The sequence below is a fragment of the Centroberyx gerrardi genome, chromosome 1, assembly GCF_048128805.1.
Source record: "Centroberyx gerrardi isolate f3 chromosome 1, fCenGer3.hap1.cur.20231027, whole genome shotgun sequence".
In the NCBI taxonomy this organism is placed as follows: domain Eukaryota; kingdom Metazoa; phylum Chordata; class Actinopteri; order Beryciformes; family Berycidae; genus Centroberyx; species Centroberyx gerrardi.
The window spans coordinates 14,279,610-14,298,564 of record NC_135997.1 but is presented as its reverse complement, the minus strand read 5'-3'; the positions used below and the strand labels follow the sequence as shown (position 1 = coordinate 14,298,564).

The following is an 18,955-nucleotide window of genomic DNA, read 5'->3' as shown; positions in this document are numbered from 1 at the left end:
CTGTCATCACAGTTTTGCGCCCTGTATCCTTCTGTTGCTGTGTTAGCTTGCATATGTTTCACTGACTTTTAAAAACATGCTCACAGATTACAAATTAGTGGACTCAAATAATAAGTTTGTGAGCTGATAATACAAATTTAAAATTTCAAAATACTTTTGCTCAAGCAGAAATGCTTTCATTCTGTCAACCTTTATCAATGCAGGCATTTTATGTGGTCAAGCACTGTGTGCAGTGTGCAAGCAATACTATGTTGTAGCTAACTGCCAGTTAAGTCAGCTAATGTTAATGTTTTCTAGCTTCTCCTCCTTTTTCTGATCTGTTAATTGAGGGCATGAAATTCAGACTGGGTGTCTGATTTTCAGGATGGCTTAATCTAATGTAGCTAAACATTTCCCTCTCAAGTCTTCCTACTACTGTATATTGCATCTTTGTTGAATGAAAACTACTGTACTGCTTCTGTGGTGCCTATGCATTGGACATAAATTATTTCTATGTTTTTTTAAGTATTTGAAGATCACAATATTGCACCTTTGTGGGCATGATTTTAGTTTTTTCTAAATCCATTCAAATTAAATTGTAATCAGTGTAAATAAAATAGTAACCTGGGAATACAAACTAACTAGCAGCGCACGGAAAAGAAACGTGCATGACTGTTCCTGGCACCGGATCAATATTGACTTACCCTTTGTTAAATAGAGAGCACTAAAAAACACAAAAGTGGTTTCCAGTGATGAAGCGCTAGTGATCTTTTTATGTCATTACCATTAGAGAACATTTTATTCCAATAAATAATAAATAATAAACTGCCAGTGCCTGAAGTCCAAAAAGAAAAACAAACAAACAAACCCCCCCGAAAAGTATCTACATTCTGGTGCAAACATTTGTTGTAATTTCCTGCACAGCCATGATAGGGTGCACTTGAGCACAAATTGTGGATTGTAGCTTTAAAGAAATGTATGTATTCTGGTTTGAGATTTTAGCATAGTTCTGATTTTCAGTTTGCTAACTAAAAATTGGAAAAGTATTAGCATAAATCAAGTCTTCTTTGTCATGCTTGTTATCGCCAGTCTCAGCCCAAATGTGTTGGACATGATGGCAATCTATTAGGCCTTGTTTCTAAGGAGCTTATTTTTCTTTTCTCATTTTCTTGGAGAGTTGTTATGGCCCTTGGCAAGTGTATAACTATCTTTCTTCACTTGTTGACTCTTTGTCAGGACACAGAGATTAACACTACACATCAGACAGCTTTGCATTAGTCACTGTCAGTGTACTTCTAACTCCCTGAAAAATCACTTTTATTGTTGTGTGCTTTAACAATGATGTGATAAATTCTAGATAATAATCAATATGCTTACTCATTTGAATTGGTTTAAATTGTTGAGGGAAAGTAGACTAATTTAGAACACCTCAGATATTAACAGTGTTAATTTGTCAACAGCATTTAGGGTAACGTATCAATTTACAGGCCACTGATTTACCGTTGCTACAGCTCATTATCCTGAAAATGATAATTAATCTCACATGAAGGACACAGTAACATGCAATAAATAAAGCAGTTATAGTAAGTTAGAGTAGTTATAGTAAATAACTTGATCGTTTACCAGTAATTACTGATTTGAGATTTCAGGAAGTCACCATAGTTACCACAAAAGAGTCCTGTAGGCCTTTTGTCTGTGCGTTGCTATGTAAACAGAATGTCTTGTGGATGGGTTACGTTTAAAGACTAGGCTTACACATCACATTTATCAAATCATTTCACAATAACTACAACAGAATGAAAAATTACAATTTACCAATTTATGATGGTAATATCAATACATCCCTGCTTGTTGTCAATGAGAGTATTGTGTTTACACAGTAAAATCATCATGAAATAGCATAGCTGGTCTTCCCACCATGTAGCATTAGCTTGAATACACCTAACAGGGTTTATTTACCTTAACTCTTGGCACTATACACAAGCATGTTTTAATGCAGATGTAGAATTATTCCCTGAACTATCACATTCTATTGATTTTATTGCACGTCTATACATACTGATGGGCTGTTATGTGGTTATCAATAGCTCAAGGCCAGTTTTTCCTCAAATTATAGCTCAAGTTCCCAGTCACATTCCTTGGAAATTTATTGGTTCTGGCTACACATAAAATGATGGTAACTGTTCGTACGCAAAGAAAGGGTCATGCAGTCAGGACATGTAGCTTATTTTATTCAGAATATATATTATATTCAGGAAGAAATTTTGACAACATTTCTTGCTCAAGCTAAAGATAAATCATTTGGAGAGAAAGCCACGTTCTTTGTAAAATACAAAAAAAAATAAAAAAAATTGCTAGCTATGAAAATGATTATGTTGGTTAGCTTGTTTAATAATCAATCAATGCTGGATGAAATTCTTAAATAGAGCCAAATCTGTCCGCTTGTTCTTTATCAATGTCAAAGCTCTCTGTGATCTGTATTTCATGACCCACTAGCCATTTCGTTACCATACCGTTTCTATGGTAACTGATGACGACGCAAAATGAAATCTCCTGTATCCCTTCTAGACATGGTACTCCATATTTCTTCTCTGAATCGTTAGGAGCCTCTTCATTTTGGCATACATATAACCCACCATGCAGTAAAAATTTTAACTTTTAGAATTTTAATTGTTATTCCTACAGACTTGTTCCACCAAAATACACTATAGAGGGCAGTAGTGAACAGTGTAAACTACCTAAAAAAAAACGTTGACATTTTATTGAAATAAGTATGTATGCCACATTGAAAAGTGTCTCCTAAAGATTTGTTAAAGGCCTTAAGTCATGTACTACCAGGTACAGCCAGGTCACATTACCAGACGGAGTTTGACGTGGCATTCTCCCCACAAAAAAGCACATATTGGGGCCACACTCAATTCAAGGTATGATCAAGTACACATTGTTCTGAGTAGTAGTAAATAGTATGGAAATTAAAGATACTTTAAGTTTTTGCATATATCTGTAAGTTTTGTTTTAAATATTTTTTTTAAGTAAAAATAGTTATTTATTTGTGGTACTAGGCATGTAACAGTAACACAAAAAAAACTGAAACTGCTACCTCATATTAATTGGAGTCTTGATAGATGTGAGAATGTGCAGCAGACATGGATCATGCACATGCCATTCAGTGTGATGTAGCCTAAATGTAAGGCAACGCCACTGGGCCAAATGGGGGGTGAATTGGAGTCCCTTCTGATGACATCATAAATAGGTCAAAGGTAATGACAATGACAGAAACATTTTCCTCCTTAGAATCAGTGTCCATTTCTGTGTGTATAACACTCCAGGACAATGTTTACACTTGATGATAGTTGGATATTAAGGTGCAGTGTTGGAAATGCTTCAAATTCCTGTCAACTCTTTGGAGGTTTATCCCTCTAAAAGCCAGAGACCGGCAACACATTGCCCTTTTTGTGAAAAGTTTGTGAAAAGTACACCCAGTGATCATATACATTACACTTCCATAAGTGGCTAATTTCACTGTAAATACACGATAACTTTAATAACATAAATTTCAGTATCATTATCCTAAATTAATTATCGTTAACCTGCAGTTACAGATGTAGTTTGATGTTAATTAACTGTATATTTATCTTAAAGTTTTACTAAATTAACACTAATTTAACCTAAATTATTTAATACTATCATCCTTATTGTTTCCTTACAATACTGACCTGTAAATATATTAATAACCACCAAAATTATGACTAAATAATCTACCCTTTATGTCTCCTTACAGTATGGTGTCAGAATAACGAAGTGGAAGGACTTATAAATTATTGAGTAATATGGATCGAAATAAGTCAGTAGAGTGCTCAAGCCACACCTATCAAGGCCAGTCTTTCAATTGCCCGTGTTTCTCAAAATGTTGATTTGTTTTTCTTGTATATCTACCTGAACATTGGCCATACATAGCATTAATAAAAAGTTAATTAAAAGTTGGAGACATACACCTATTTGAATAATATGTTTCTAAACCCTCCGATTTCTCACACTGCAAATAAATGCCTGTTCATTTGGAAATATTATTAACAGTAGGATAACACACAAAGCAAATAAATACTCAAATCTTAAAACAAAATGTCTCTTTAATTTGTAAGTGTCAACAGCAGTACAAAAGATGGAGTGATGGTGAGACGCTTTTTGTAACACAATTTCTTACTCTTTTACAGAAAAGGAGGAAATTCTTGAGGTAAATGAGCTTAAACAGGCAGTTATACAGCCCACCGTTGCCTTGTTACATCAATGGACTGAGTACATACAGAAAATGGTGTTACATTATAATATGCCTGAATGGATCCTGTGGGGATAATCTAAACATATGTACACATTTCTAAGGTGCCTAGATGCACCCAAATGTGTCACTCATTGGTTTGTTTTTATTTGATATAGTGTATTAATACTACCAAAGCAGAGGAGATTGCTCTCCATACACACCACTGTTGAATTATTTCACCTTAAGTTTACCTCACGTCAATACTGCACATGGAAACCAAAGACTTGCTGGTTTACACTTTGAAGCCAAGCAAAACAAAACAAAAACAAACAAAAATATTTTAGTGACATTTTCTTTTTTTCATTTTAACAATAATACCCTTAGCAAATAATTGATCTTTTGTACTGTATAAAGAAGAATGTGAACACAAATGTGATGGCAACCTTTTTTAAGTTGAATTAAAAACTTTACATTGGACTGTACAAGATATTATGATAAACTATTTACATATTCAGACATAAAACTTTTTCAAAGCAGCAACAGACACTATGTATTTCATTTTCTCTAATAACACCCAAACAATACTTGCCATGGGCCTAGGTACCTGCCAGGAAAAAAGATTTCTACGCAGAAAAACTGTATCAGGCTGCCAGCAATTTCAAAACAACGGCCCCAGTGATAGAAGAGCCACACACAGTGTTGCTTGAGAGACAAACAATTCTAAAAAGCAAAGTACCATATAGACAACTATAAATGTTGCCCTGAACAACAAATTTTACACTTCTGAACAGCAGCTAGCATGTCAGTCCAGCATGTCAGTGAATTGTGCTGATTAAATTAACACAGAGAACATTCCCACCATATACATCACAAAGTTCAGACAGAAAAAAAAAAAAAAATCAAGTTACAGTAAGTAATGTTGAAACAGCATACAAGCTTTTGTCTTCAGTTCAATCAAACCATTTGCTTGTCTAACAAGTGGATTAATAGAAAAAAGTTGTGAGGGCTACATTTGCAGATGGCTGGATAGTCATGAACATGTTCATTAAAAATCAGCAACATAGAGAAAATGGCAAGGAGAATATAGACTAAGAATGCACATGAATGTTTGTGCATTTTGCCACATTAAAACTAATAAATATTTGCACGCTCCCACCTTTCAAAATAATCCAAGAACAGCACTTGTGTTTTTCAACAAAATAATCATTCATAAAAACACCTTTGTTCATTCTTATAATGTAAATGCAAGCCAAATGCATGCAGATTTATGTTTATTTTACGCTGATATCAGCTCCTCATAAGAAATTTGCCACATACTATGAGCGCTGTAATAAACACAAAACACAAGTGAGGATATACAGTATATCACTAAGATTGTATCATGATTGGAAACACAAATTATTTCATAAATTTTGTACATCAAGTGCTTGTTGTTTAAATGAGTACCTTATTTGTAATTACTTTTCTATGTAGTCAGATGGGTATAGTTTTCATTTTGATTGGTTCTTTGAATTGTCCAGGGGAAGATTATCAAAACATAAGCAAGTGAGGTGCTTCTCTCTTTCTCAGGTCCAATACTGCTCTCTTTCAACGGGCAGAAAAATTCAGCATCTACATGAGGTACAGTGACTTGTCAGGTTTTTAAAAACATGAATCCACATACACAAATGTAAAAAAGAAAATAAAATAGAACAGCCAAATACATAACTTATACTTCACTAAGTACTCATGAACAAAAATATAATTCTATTTCCTATGTTATATTTACAATAAAATCTAAATGAGATGGTGAATTCATTGAAAAACTTTTTTTTTTTTTTTTGTAGCTCCAATTCATCAAACATGTTTTAATTCTATTTCTCTGATTGTCCATTTGTTGTTTTACTGACAATTTTAGAGCCAGCAGTGGCTAATAAATACAATAAAATGTTGATACACACTCTACAGTTTCAAATACAATATACAATGCACTTCTGAAGTCCGATGTTTCACGGCTAACCAGTTACTATGCAAGCCTGCTGTTGAATTTTCTGCTCACTCTCTTGTGCTGAGTCTCTCCCCTAGGCAGCCCTGAAGCTTAAACAAAGTGTTCATTCATCACATGTGTCTTTGCATAAATAAACAAAATAAGTAGACAGAAAAATGACTCAAATCTGGTAACTGTGAGTGCAAACCCACATGAGTCCAACTGGGGAATTTTGTTCATTCAGGGTTTTTTTCCTCATACAACAGCTTCACATTAGTCAGAATTGATAAAAATACAATTTATATCCAGTGCTTATAACACTTATGAAACATTGTCTCCTCATGAGATATGAGTTCTTTGTCATTTTTTTCTTTCTTTTTTTCTTTTTTTTTTTGCTATATAAGCACAGTCAAGTTTCAGTTCCATCAAGAGTCCTTTTTAACTACCAGCCCATTGAATCGGTGTGGCATGGTCATGAAAATATTTACAATCACATACAAATCAATCTATCCACCAACAAACAGGAGTAACAGCTTAAAAATACCAGACAGGTTGACCCGGAGGGAAATCTGCTAGAGTTTGTTTGTGGGAGAGTATCCTTAAAACATGTGTTGTACCTCAAAATGAGAACAATGTAGAAAAAAAATGTGAAGAAAATAAAATAGGAATTGTTAATGAGGTGCTTAAAAACTTACGAGACTTAATATAAATGCTTCCAAAAGTAGAAACGATGCAAGCCAGCTCTGAATGGGTATAGAAAATAAGAGTACAGAAAATAAGAGTACTATAGAGATGAAGAGCCATCTGTACCAATTAGAGCTGGGAGAGAAATGCAGTGACCAGCAGTGGGAATCCTGACCAGCAAAAGTCAGTGACCAGCCATTCAGATCCTTCAAAAACCTCTACACTCTTTCTGAAATGGACAGGTTCAAGGGCAAGGGAGGAGAATTGCTGGACTCATGCATTAATAATGCTGTATTTCAGATGATACCCACTCGTCAGTCATTTTAATAATCCCCCACAGCTTGATGTACTTGTTCCATCTGCTCGCCAGTGCCTGGTGATTGGGCCGGGGTGGGAGCCCTGTTGAGGCCTTACTTCCAGCACTTTGATGGAGAGCACAATGAGGGACACACACCCCATTTTTATTGTTTCCTATCCCTCCCTAGTGTTTTCTCCCTCTCTGAGCCAGATGGCGCCCCCTGGGTGCTGAGGTTGCCGTGGGCAGGGGTCAGGGCAGGGCATGGCAGGGAGGGGAGCCACTTAGACCTTCTGCCCTGTAAAGAGGATCTGAGTCTCGACATCAAGGCCTTGACCGCTAGAGGAGCTTTATTTAGCTGCAGTCTCCAGAAGGTCACCACTTGTCATCTTTTTAGCTGATATTAGGTTAGAAAATTTGTGCCCCTTGTTTGTGAGTAATTGCACGTTGTCATCTTTTAAATGCAAGAGATAAGTGCTTTCCAAAAACTGTCATCACACTATTAGAAATAACAAAACAAGGCTTAACTGTAGGGACAAAAACATGATGGAGTAAGAGTTTACATAAGTGCACTAATTCAGAGATCAGTATTTTGGAGGAAAAACTGTCTTTTGTCATGTGTACATGACAACATGTTTTATGGACATTATGTGATTATAGCCTTTTCTCTCTGTTTAGAAACATCTTCAAAAACTGTCACTCCTCTTAAGACTGCTGCAGTAATCAACTCATTGCATCAACCCGATGACCATGCTCTGCTTTAAGACTTCTTAGTGTCAATTTAAGATTTACAATGTCTAAAAAGAATTAAGATTGAAAAAAAAATGAAGTTTTAAGACCTAAGACTTTAAACTTGCCATCCAAATGGGGCTAAAGCGTTTAACAGAATGTACTGTAGCTACACATTGTACAACATCAATTTGAGATTGTAATGCCCCCAAAGCTGCCTTTCGCTGCTGTTCCAATCCCACAGATTGGAGGCCTTTGGCCCTTTAGCATTCTGGCCTGATTACAATCACTCTGATTAAGAACTTGGTGAGTCGGACTGGGTTGTAGAGCTGGGAATGAGAGGAGAATGCTACAGTGCTCTGTGTGGACTGGGCTGGTGGATTGGGAAAATGAAAGGGCTGCTGGGGTCATTGATGATCACTGCATTGGGCTCCCTGGAGAACAGCTAGCATCACAAGCTACCACCCAAAGACGTCACATCACTTCCTGCAGAGCCTGCTGTCTCCAAGTTCCTGAGTTTCATTTCTTTATTCTGTTAGGGTAAATTAAAGAAAGACTGGATAATGAAGCTGCATTAAGAGATCAAGAGATTGTCTAAGACTCATGTAGCCTCTCCCAAAAGACTTTAAAGTGTAAGATTTTAGAGAAAACTTGAAATGTTTGGCACTTCTGCACAACATTGTGCAGTTTGTATAATAATAATAATAATAATAATAATAATAATAATGATCGGAGTGTGTGATTTTCCCTCTGTAAAATGATGGAATCACTCCTTATGAATTTTGAGATATTTTGTTCTGGTAATATTTTAATTCAGATTAAAAACATTCACAAGCTGTTGGCTGGCACAGCATACCTGAGTGAGAATATTATTCCCATCTTGAACAGTTATGTAATATATCAAAATCATCTAACTGAAGAGAAAAAGGTAAATGACTATAAGAATTATAGATTCATATCAAATATTCAATTTCAAGTTCCGTCTTTTGTTATAGGCAATAAACTAATTGTGTAAATGTCCATGATCACAATGCAAAAATAAACAATGAGATTTAAAAAAAAAAATCAAAATTACCACAACCAAACTGCTTCACACACTTTAAGAAACACTTAAGACCAAATAGCTGTTGATTCTGATGAAGCCACATCTGCATGCTGGCTCCTAAATGATATATCATCGTTAAGATTTTTATTTTTCCACTTTTTTAAACTTTTTTTTTTTTCTTTTGTGGTGTAGTTTTTTCCTTTTCTTTTGTTCTTTCCCTCCTTCAGATCAGACCAGCCCTCTGGGCTTCCTCCTGTATGAGTGTTGCGTACGCATGTGCCTCTTTGATTCTAGAGGCCTCAGTTGGCGCTGACTGGCTCTTGTGTGTCATTCTCACTGCTATAGTCTGATTTGGGCTCATCCTCAAAGTCCTCGTACATGTCCATCTCATCCTCGCCATTGACCGGCTCGCTGTTGTTGGCCAAGGTGGTGGGCTCTAGCTTCATGTTGTAGGTGCTCTGGATGACAGGGATGGAGGGCTCAGGACTTGCTGAGGCACTTGAGCACTCTGATGTCATCTGAGGTGAGGGTGTGGTGGTTGCCATAGTTATGGCCCCAGGATAGACCACGCCGGCAGTGGTGCTGATGGGGATCTGCGGCTGCTGCCTGAATGTTGGACAGACAGAGAGAGAGAGAGAGAGAGATAGAGATTATCAATCAAGATCATTCACATTTCTCTCTTGTGACTTACTTTGGTGCAAGAGTTGAACATCAAATATGACAAAAGAATGACACATTTTGAACAAATGGAAAAAATGCTGAGTGCGAAGCGCAGGGCAACCCCAGAGATGATTTTGGTTCAGACGCCTAAACTGAGACTGTTGGATTAAGGGTTCCCCACAGCAGTCTGCTCTAAGCCAGTGGCTCTGTGAAAATGATTTGGGGAAAGGGAGGTTCTCCTGACAGCTCCCGTTTTGAGTTGTTCAGAAACAGTACCCAGTTTATTGGCGACATAAAGCCAATATGTGGTTAGTGCTGCTTTTGTCTGGTGTTGCGCTGGATGATTGATACTCCAGCCACTGTATCTTACGACTGACGCGGGAACACCTGGAGAAGGTTTCTCCTCGCTGACCACACACAGTAAATTAAGGAGTTAAGGTCCAGACTGCTGCCCTCCAGGCTTCTGTAAGTCTATACTTATAGCTTATATCCTGTAATAATGTCTGCATTTCATGCTCCACTTGCAGACTGCCATTGTCTTGAATTAATAAATCACAGCTGTTAAAAAGCATTTGATCTTAAGGTGGATGTGGAAATGTATTTGATTTTGGGCTCTTGTTATTGTATTAAAAAAATATAACAAGAGAGGTAAACTCAACAGTCAAGTTTGGAGAAAGCCTTCACTAAAAAAACTGATCTAAGTTATTTATTATTACTTACATTGTTTGCTAAGGCTACAAGGACAAGCCTTAAGGAGACAAAAAGCTACAGTCCCCAATTGCTGGCAAGTTGCAAGCTTGTGTCTGTGTGTATGGGTGTGTGTCTGCTCTAGTTGTGGGTTTTCTGACTGCGCTCCTACCCCACAGTGAAGAACTGCCTCATCTCTTGTCTTCGTGAACGCATCATCTGCTTGTACTCGCCAATGCGGAGCTTCTTCCCGTCGATAATGCAGGTCCTCTTAGGCCGCGGCTTGTACTTGTAGTTGGGGTACTTCTCTAGGTGGATCTTACTGAGACGGGCCTGCTCCTCGTAGTACGGCTGCTTCTCCTGGTTAGACATGGACTTCCACCGAGATCCTATTCAACACAGTAGATGCTCAGAGTCAGATTCTGATTGAACACAGACACTGAAAAGCAGTTTTGAGATTTGTAGTCAATAACATTGCGGAAAAATCTAATTTGTTTATTATCTTAAAATGTTTCTGTCAGAATTAAGGGTCAAATGTATTGCCTGCATTGTACACACATTATCTAAGATGAGAGACATGCGCCAATGTCAACACTAAAGAAACAACAAGCTAGTATAGTAAATACCACTAGCTGTCCTACTAGGTACTGGATGACGGCACTTTTAATAGCCCTGATGTATGGACTCTCGATGCTGACGGGACGAGACCCATTTAGCCTCTGTCATTTTTCATGACAAACACTTACGGTAGTGACGTGCTGTAAATCCATCTGTATGCTGAGGTGGATTGATCCACAGTAGCCAATCAGATAACAAGCCAATAGTCTTCCCTACCACCCCCAACCCATGGAGCTTAGTACAGATGTTCAAATACGCATGGGTACTAACTGCACCAGGCTGTCATTATCAAAGAGCAAAAAACTATGTATGTATGTAAACGCACAAAATGAATCTGTGTAAGGATCCAATTTGGTAAATCTATGAGCCATTGGGAAAATTTGGATTTTTTTTAAGGGAACCACTGAACGGAAGATCTCTGCTGAGCACCCTTGTGAACAACGAAGTGATTCTCAGAGCCATGCCATTCGTCTTTACAGGGTGTCATGAATGAACTTCTGTTTCTTCTTGCTATGAGCATAGAGCTATCAACACTGCACGTTTATCACTATTGTCAACAGCCAAACAGCCCAGTGCTTGTGTCCAGCTGAGGGGTGACTAGAGGCAGAGATGGAAGATGCTACATTTCCAAAATGAAGTCTTTCTAGTAATGCAGGTACAATAATGTAGATACAGACAGCACTTACTTCATGAACAGATAAACTGTAATATCCAAATATCTTATATCTAACATCTAAAGCTTTCTCTTATGAAACATATGTATGGGCTTTTTGAAAGGCTTATAGGCAGCTATACAAAAGCTACAGTTGTACTGTCCTAGTTGACTGGCTCCTTAAACTACTAGCAGGAGCGAGTGATATTTGAATTAGAAGGTCTTACCCAAGATTTTGCTGATGTTGGAATTGTGCATGTCAGGGAAGGCCTGAAGGATCTTGCGCCGCTCATCCTTGGCCCACACCATGAATGCATTCATAGGCCGTTTAATGTGGGGCTCGTTGTTGTTCCTTCCTCGAGATTCCCTGTAGACCCGTGCCTCAGTAGTGCTGGCGCCTCCTGTTGGCCAACAATAATACGGTTGTAGTTTATCTGCAGAGCCATTGAGTTCTTTGCTCCCTGGAAGTGCCAGAGCAGGAACAAGGAGAAAGAGCGAGGCAAGACATTAATCAAATGCCACAAGTCATGTCCAGTCTCTCCCTCATCTGCCATCATCACTACTATCACTGGACCTTGCCTCAGATCATTGCTGAGCCACAGATCCTCCTGCAGCGCTGTAGAAGGCTTTCTACTGAGTGGAACAAACTGGCTTGACAGGCCCATGTTTTACATGCTGACAACGTGGATACTATGTAAGTCTAAGGTGGAGCCGGTCCAAAACACTCCAAAACCAAAAGAAGAGGACCTTGGACTTCAATGCCAGTTAAATATTTTGTCTCAGTCTCTGCAAGTGTTCACACTTCTCTACTCAGCCACATACATTTCAATTTGACATTCATAGTTTCTATAAAACATGCAAGAATGCCAACATAAATAACAAATATGGGACTTGAGGCAGTTCTTTAAAAAAAGAAAATCAAGGAGGGAAGTGTGAGCTCTGCCAAATCTTAATAAAACATTCTTCCAAAGAACATTTTAACACATATATGCACAAATCAATTCAGGCATACCCCTCCTCCACTTTACACACACACACACACACACACACACACAAACAAACAAACCAGGCACACAGTTGAGATGAGAGTGTGCCGAAGTGCTGTTTCTCAATCAGGCCATTCACAATCAGCATAAGAGAGTTTCTCTCTCTATTAAACTGTACATCAGACTGATAATGATTTCTGTTTGCATGCGGATTTGCTTCCTTTTATATGTAAGATGTGAAAGAATTAAATAAAAGCAGTATGAATATTTAAACAAACAAAAACATGTTGATAAACAAGGCTTGAAAAATAAGACAAAAAAAAAGCTTTCCATATGCTACGATACATCTTTAATGATCTCAAATCTGGAAAAGAAAGCTTGGGATGACTCATGCATATTTCATCATCCACATGTGAAGCCTTCTCATTAGGCCATTCCACTAGCAGCCTTGGCACACGTTACCTGGGGTTTGATTTCTATTATTATTTCAGTTGATAAACAAAATCAAACTCTTAATGAGTAATGGAGAGCTGTGTTGCAGCAAAATTAATTCACTCGTCACAGAACCCTCATTCTGCTCTATACAGTGAAGAAACTTCTGCACCATCTCCGAACCTGAGGAATTTGATTGTCTTCCATTTGGAAAGTGTGTGTTCTCTGTGAAACCACTACAGGAAAAGGCCATATTCATGGTCACAAACACACACACACACCCATGTTATGCTGAGGGGACACAACCACCTCCAAGACTAATAACAGAGATGGAGGCCTTGTGGAAGTTGGTCTTGGTTGAGGCTCAGAAGGAGTCTGTTTGGGGTCCAGCTGTCCACTAGGAAACCTGTTTCTCCCAGTACAAAGGCCCTTCAAATCGATTTACACCAGCTCATGTTGAACAGTCATACTGACACATTTATGATCCAGAGAGGCTTGCCTTTATCTGGGAGGCCAGTGCAAATTGTCTTTTCACATGGTCACACTGCATCAGCCGCTGCCCGGAGGATTCAGCTCTCATCATATATAGTAGTTCTGGCCAATGGAAGTTCAGAGTCACAGTCATATAGGAGCATCTGCTGGTCAGCCTGCTCTCTTCTCAAAGCCCCTTTTCTGTCTTCACCATACTGTTCATATGATCATCCTCTTCCAGATGCCTGGGGAGACGGCCTAATCTGCAAAGCCCTTTACTTTGCAAAGTCTCGCCCTTTAATAGCTATATGCAAAGGCCTGCCTCTAAACTGATAGAAACACACGTACAAATATGCACACATTCTGTTTCTCTCAAAGGTTCAGAGTCTATTGTGTCCCTTTCATAAACACTTTCTCAAACTCACACTCTTGTTTCTTCTTCTGTTTGCCAACTGTCTCCTGTTCTGTGTGCAAGCAAACGCTGTTGGCTCTTGCCTCCAGGAATGCTATAGGCCCTAAAGCCATCATGAATTCAGAAATAATACACTACCTTTGCTGCCACCGAACCCCACAGTACGTTAATTTCATTTAGCATGCACTCACTGTACAGGATGAATTGATTTCACTTTGTTTGGTTTTGACAACCATGTTTATTGTGCAATGAAATGTGGTGTGGCGGAGGGCTGACAGTATCCATCAACGCGGGGCAATCTGCTGACTGCCGGGGCCAGATGAAGGTATTCATTAGCTCAGGAGCGCAGCGCTCACTCAGACACGACAGCCAGTGTCTGTGCCCCGGGATCGCTCGCTGTAATTTACGATGCCTCCCGTGCCATTACTCTATCACTGACACTGATTCAGCAATTTATATACTGGTGTGCATGCATACGGGCAGAGGTGAGCGTCTTACAGGGAGGGGGACAAAACAACCGCCTGCCATCAGCTAGTGCCACATCCATAGTTAGCCAGGAAACCAGCCACTTGACTTAGCTCACTGGAGGGAAGCCAGGGGAGGCATGGATCTTTGCTTCACGTGATGGCACATGGAGAGGTGCCTTCTCCTTGTTGTCATATGCTCCAGCAAGCCATAGAAAGGAACAGAAGGAGTATTACATCATCTTAACATAATTGTACTGAGGTATGTACAGTGGTCTTGGCCTTGTATAAAACAGAGAGGTGCAGGTATCAAGCTGACTCAGAGCAAGGGCTGCCATTCACCCACAGGAAATCTACAGCCTGAGTTTCATTTTGACCTTTGACCTGAGACGATCCTCATGTCTGTACTATAATCTCTCTGAGGCAGGAATTTAGACAGTGATGTTCCATATATGGGACCATGTAACGGTCCCACGGGCGGATACGCATGCGGTCCCCCATCCAGCCCTACTATTTATTGTCCTCTGGGCGATAAGGCGTTACAGTATATCTGCCTTAATCAAAGGCATCCTGTGCATTAGCAGCCAGGCTCAGCAAATCCCCAGAAACAACAACATGCAATTTACTGCAAAATTGTTTCTGTCTTTTCATTCAAAAAGCATGACACTGCTCTGACATTTTGCAAATGAGCATTAACTATTTTTTTTTTCTTCAGGAGGAGCAGGCCATTTAGGAATCAGTTAGTTAGGTGTGTGATTGTGTAAATAAACACAGATGTTTAGCAGTGACAGGGGCAGGCCCCCTGGGTTGTAGCTGGGGAGGGGGGAAACAGAGGGAGTGCTGCTTAATAGAATTTATTGTGATTCATGAGGCCCGCAGCTCAAGTGTGACAGAGCGATATGAGAATCCCCTTTTAATTTGTCTCTCCTGGAAACACTGCAGATGAGCGGCATGAATTACAGTGAGAATGAGTGTGTGTGTGTGTGTGTGCGTGCTTGTGGAGGGGTGAGGGGGGGCGGCAAGAGATAAGAGAATGGTTACGTGAATGAGAAAGGGAAAGCAGAAAAAAAAGGAGAGAGAAATAGAGAGAGAATGTAGTGAGGCCCAACAGCCTATCGCACCTGTGAGCTGCAGGCTCAGACTCGACCATGTACCAAGCCAGAGGGTAGTGCTGCCCCAGCCATCCCCTCTCCCCCTCTCTCCTCCCCCTTCTCTCCTCCTTACTCATCTTTGTTCTGCGGGCAGACACATAATGTCACCCAGGAATCCGCTCAAGAGGATGAGCTTCAGTGAGCAAGCAACAATCACGCAAACCTGCCAAGCCCTCCCCATTGGGATCAAATCTAACACCTCTGACTGAAGGCATTTACTGCTGACAATAGAGCCTCTCCCTCAGAGCGGGATCAGGCTAGATTAATGTGTATGGACAGATAGGACACAGCGCTCAGTGCCCCTATTCAAGCCTCAGCTCATAGCCTGCTAATTAAACCATTACAAATTACAAGTGATATAAGCCCTATTTTAACACGTCAATCCTTTTTTTCTCTCTCCCAGTTTGGATGATTTCAGTTCTATTGTGTGTGTGTGTGTGTGTGCGTGTGTGCGTATGCATGGGAGCATGGGAACAAACGCCTGACATGTTTCAGCATGCTGGCTATAGCTTTTACTTTTATCTGCTCTATCCCCTCTCGCATGCCATTAGCCTAAAGTGGAGTTTGATACATTCCTATTCACATCCCAGCATTGAACACACAAGAGGAGATGCACACACACTCAGACACATACACACAAACACACAAATTTGTCCTATTGGGGGGGGGGGGGATTTTAATTTGCCAACTTCAAAATGGAACATGCTTATTGATCATGTTGATCTATTCAACTATTGTTTTTGCGACTTGATATTCATCATGCCTCAAAGCACCTTATCTAAGCTTTATATTTTTTTTAAAAGAGCCTCTTCTGGGAAAACTCCTAGGCAATAAAAGCCAGGGCTCAATTCCCATGGCCTCAGTGTGGAAGAAAAACAACAACACAAACCTCTCCAAACAATCAACTCATATAAAACTTCATAACAGCTCAGAGCTACCAATGTACGCAACATCAATGATCTGTGAAACAACAATACAATATTACTGTTGTTTCCAATTCATTCCATAAGGACTTTATTGGGGGCGCTTTTTGGCTGAAGCGTCATTTTTTCTCACTCTCTGGTTGATATTATCACAGTGTGCGTTTAGATTAATTCTGTTTCCTGCCTCCATGCATCTCTCAACGCCCCCTTTGTTCTCCATGGACCCTCAGTGTTGGGGGCGGTTTAGACAAACACACAACCTCAGCACCACACCAACTCCATGCTGCCATATGTGAATGAACAAAGGGGCTACGCTGAGGCCTTTGTGGTATTTGTTAATGTTTTTCATCAGAGCTTAAAAAGACCTAATGAATTTGCGGTGGGTTCATGCGTGTGGCTTTGCAAAATGAAGGAAATTCTATCTATTTCCATTCCTCCGCCACTATTTTCCAATCGCCGTCGTTAGGACTTTGGCAGATGTTAATTTGGTTGCTGCATGCTTTGCAAATATTAGTTTAAGCAACCTAAAGCTTTCTGTGAACTGCAGTGATGACAGAGCCCTGCTGTACACTGGGCCTGCTCAATGTGACTGCTCTGTTCTGTAGGGAGAGCTGCTACACACCAAGGGGCTTTCACACCCTATCTAGGGGCTGTGAGGTACACCCAGTAATTTTCCTCTTCAGGAAACACCAAAGTATATGCAGTGCATTCTGAGCTACTGAGGAATACTGTGTTGAAATACAGAGGAGATTCTAAATTCAGTTCCTTTCTCCTGTACCAACATGGTCCCATAAAATAATGAAAAGTGTGACTACAGATATGAATTGTAATAGCAGTTAAAGAGAGCACAGATAAACTCCAGTTACATAGACATCCTACTATATATCAAGGAGAAAGACCTCAAAACAAGGAACTCAAAAGTCAACATGTTCTCAGAAGTGTAAACACTCTTTGTGGTTCACATCATAAAACCCTGCTTCACATCATTCATCCGTATGTGTTTTCCTGTTGGTGAAGTTGAAAGAGACAGACAGATATATTTGAAAGAAATAGTAACTGCGTGTTTGAGTTATGTGTAGTGCCCTGGCTCCCAGCCATGCTGCTTCCCCCTGGGAAGAGGACCTCTCCTCTCCGCTAACCTCTGCCTGCTCCTAATCCATAGCCTACTGGGAACACTGATGTGAGGCGTCTGGCGCTAGCCTTTCCCTCGGCCCCGTGCAGGACTTAAAAGGACACAACTGGACTGGTGCGCGCCCTGCTTCTGCCCTGGCTCCACAGTAGCCACAGAAGGAAGGTTCCCACTGGGAGGCTGGGGACTGGAAGCACATCTGCCCAGGCAGGCAGAGGGGTGGGACGGGTTCTGCTGCTGTGGCTCACATGGGAAACATGTCTATGAAACCACTAACTGCACCTCTAATTCTCATCTTCCAGATTGGGTGTGATGTGAAAGCAGACATGATAAAAAAAAATTGCTATTTGCTTTGGAGTTAGTAAACAACATTTTTTTCTGGGAGGTACATTAAATTTATAAAAATCTGTGTGAACCAATTATTCAGGAACATTTCAGGCTAAAAACTGGTGGGAAATGTTTGTAGCGTGCTATCTGAAGACGGTGAGGGCTTACATTGTCCTGAGAAATATCTATCCTTCTGCCTTGAGAGTCTTTCAGCCATCAAAGATGAGTCAGATCCATTTTCCTCTTTGCTCTGGCTCTGAAGTGCCATGGAAACTGCCACAAATATTTATGTCAGACAAACATTGGTGCACCGAGGTACTCCTTGCTGCTGTGCAGGAGTCATGGCCACAAAGGGAGATGACGCTTTGTCACACCGGTGCTACCCGAATTTACACTCCTGTGCCCAGGACCTCAAACAAGCACAACAGCAACAGGAGCCAAGCTTGGAAAAAAGCCAGCTTTGTCCTCAGGCACCCTTGTCCTCCGCTCACCTACCTGCGAAAACCTTGGAGCCACGGCCCATTTCAAACGGCATTCACCCCCACCCTCACACCCCCATTACACACACATGCACATGTGTAGACACACACCCATATATCCTCCACTCCACCATCTAGAACTGAGCCACATAGAGCAGCAGACTCTACCAGCCATCTTGCCTTATTCTACTGTACAAAAAGTATAGAAACAGTCTGGAGAATGTATAGGAGAATACAGGCAAGGAACTCTTTAGAATTTGACAAAGAATGTTCAGTAAAATAGGAGTGAATGTATGTGGATTTTGCGAGGAGGCATGCAATCATCATCTGTGTGGACATCATTTAGAAATAATCAGAGATAGAATTATGTGTGATATATGTTTCAAAAGAAAGAACCTTACCGTCAAGATCCTCTGGCCTGGTGAGGTCGATAACTCTGTGGCCAATCTTTCCTTCCTCGCCCAGCTTGCCGAGGTGGTGCCCAAGACTCTCAAAATGTGCCCTCTCCTACAGGGGAACAGAAAACAGTCAGGCACACGAACAAGCAGATATACACCTTTTTACAGTAATAGAATTGTAAATATAACCCCATCAGGAATCTCTGAAAT

At 40.1% G+C, this 18,955-nt stretch overlaps 1 protein-coding gene across 5 annotated transcripts in view; it reads right to left on the bottom strand.

Moving 5' to 3' along the window:
- Window positions 1-8,682: 8,682 nt before the first annotated feature.
- Window positions 8,683-18,955, bottom strand: part of sox6 (SRY-box transcription factor 6) — a 142,727-nt gene continuing 132,454 nt past the window's right edge. For 4 of the 5 annotated variants that reach the window (XM_071906405.1, XM_078291607.1, XM_078291562.1 and 1 more), the window contains 4 exons: window positions 18,749-18,854; window positions 11,801-12,034; window positions 10,476-10,692; window positions 8,683-9,562 (listed from right to left, as the gene is read on the bottom strand). In XM_071906405.1, the coding sequence (XP_071762506.1) occupies window positions 9,256-9,562; window positions 10,476-10,692; window positions 11,801-12,034; window positions 18,749-18,854 (864 nt within the window). In that variant the 3' untranslated portion in view covers window positions 8,683-9,255. The remainder of the gene's footprint in view (window positions 9,563-10,475; window positions 10,693-11,800; window positions 12,035-18,748; window positions 18,855-18,955) is intronic. The other variant, XM_078291699.1, reaches the window with a different exon arrangement.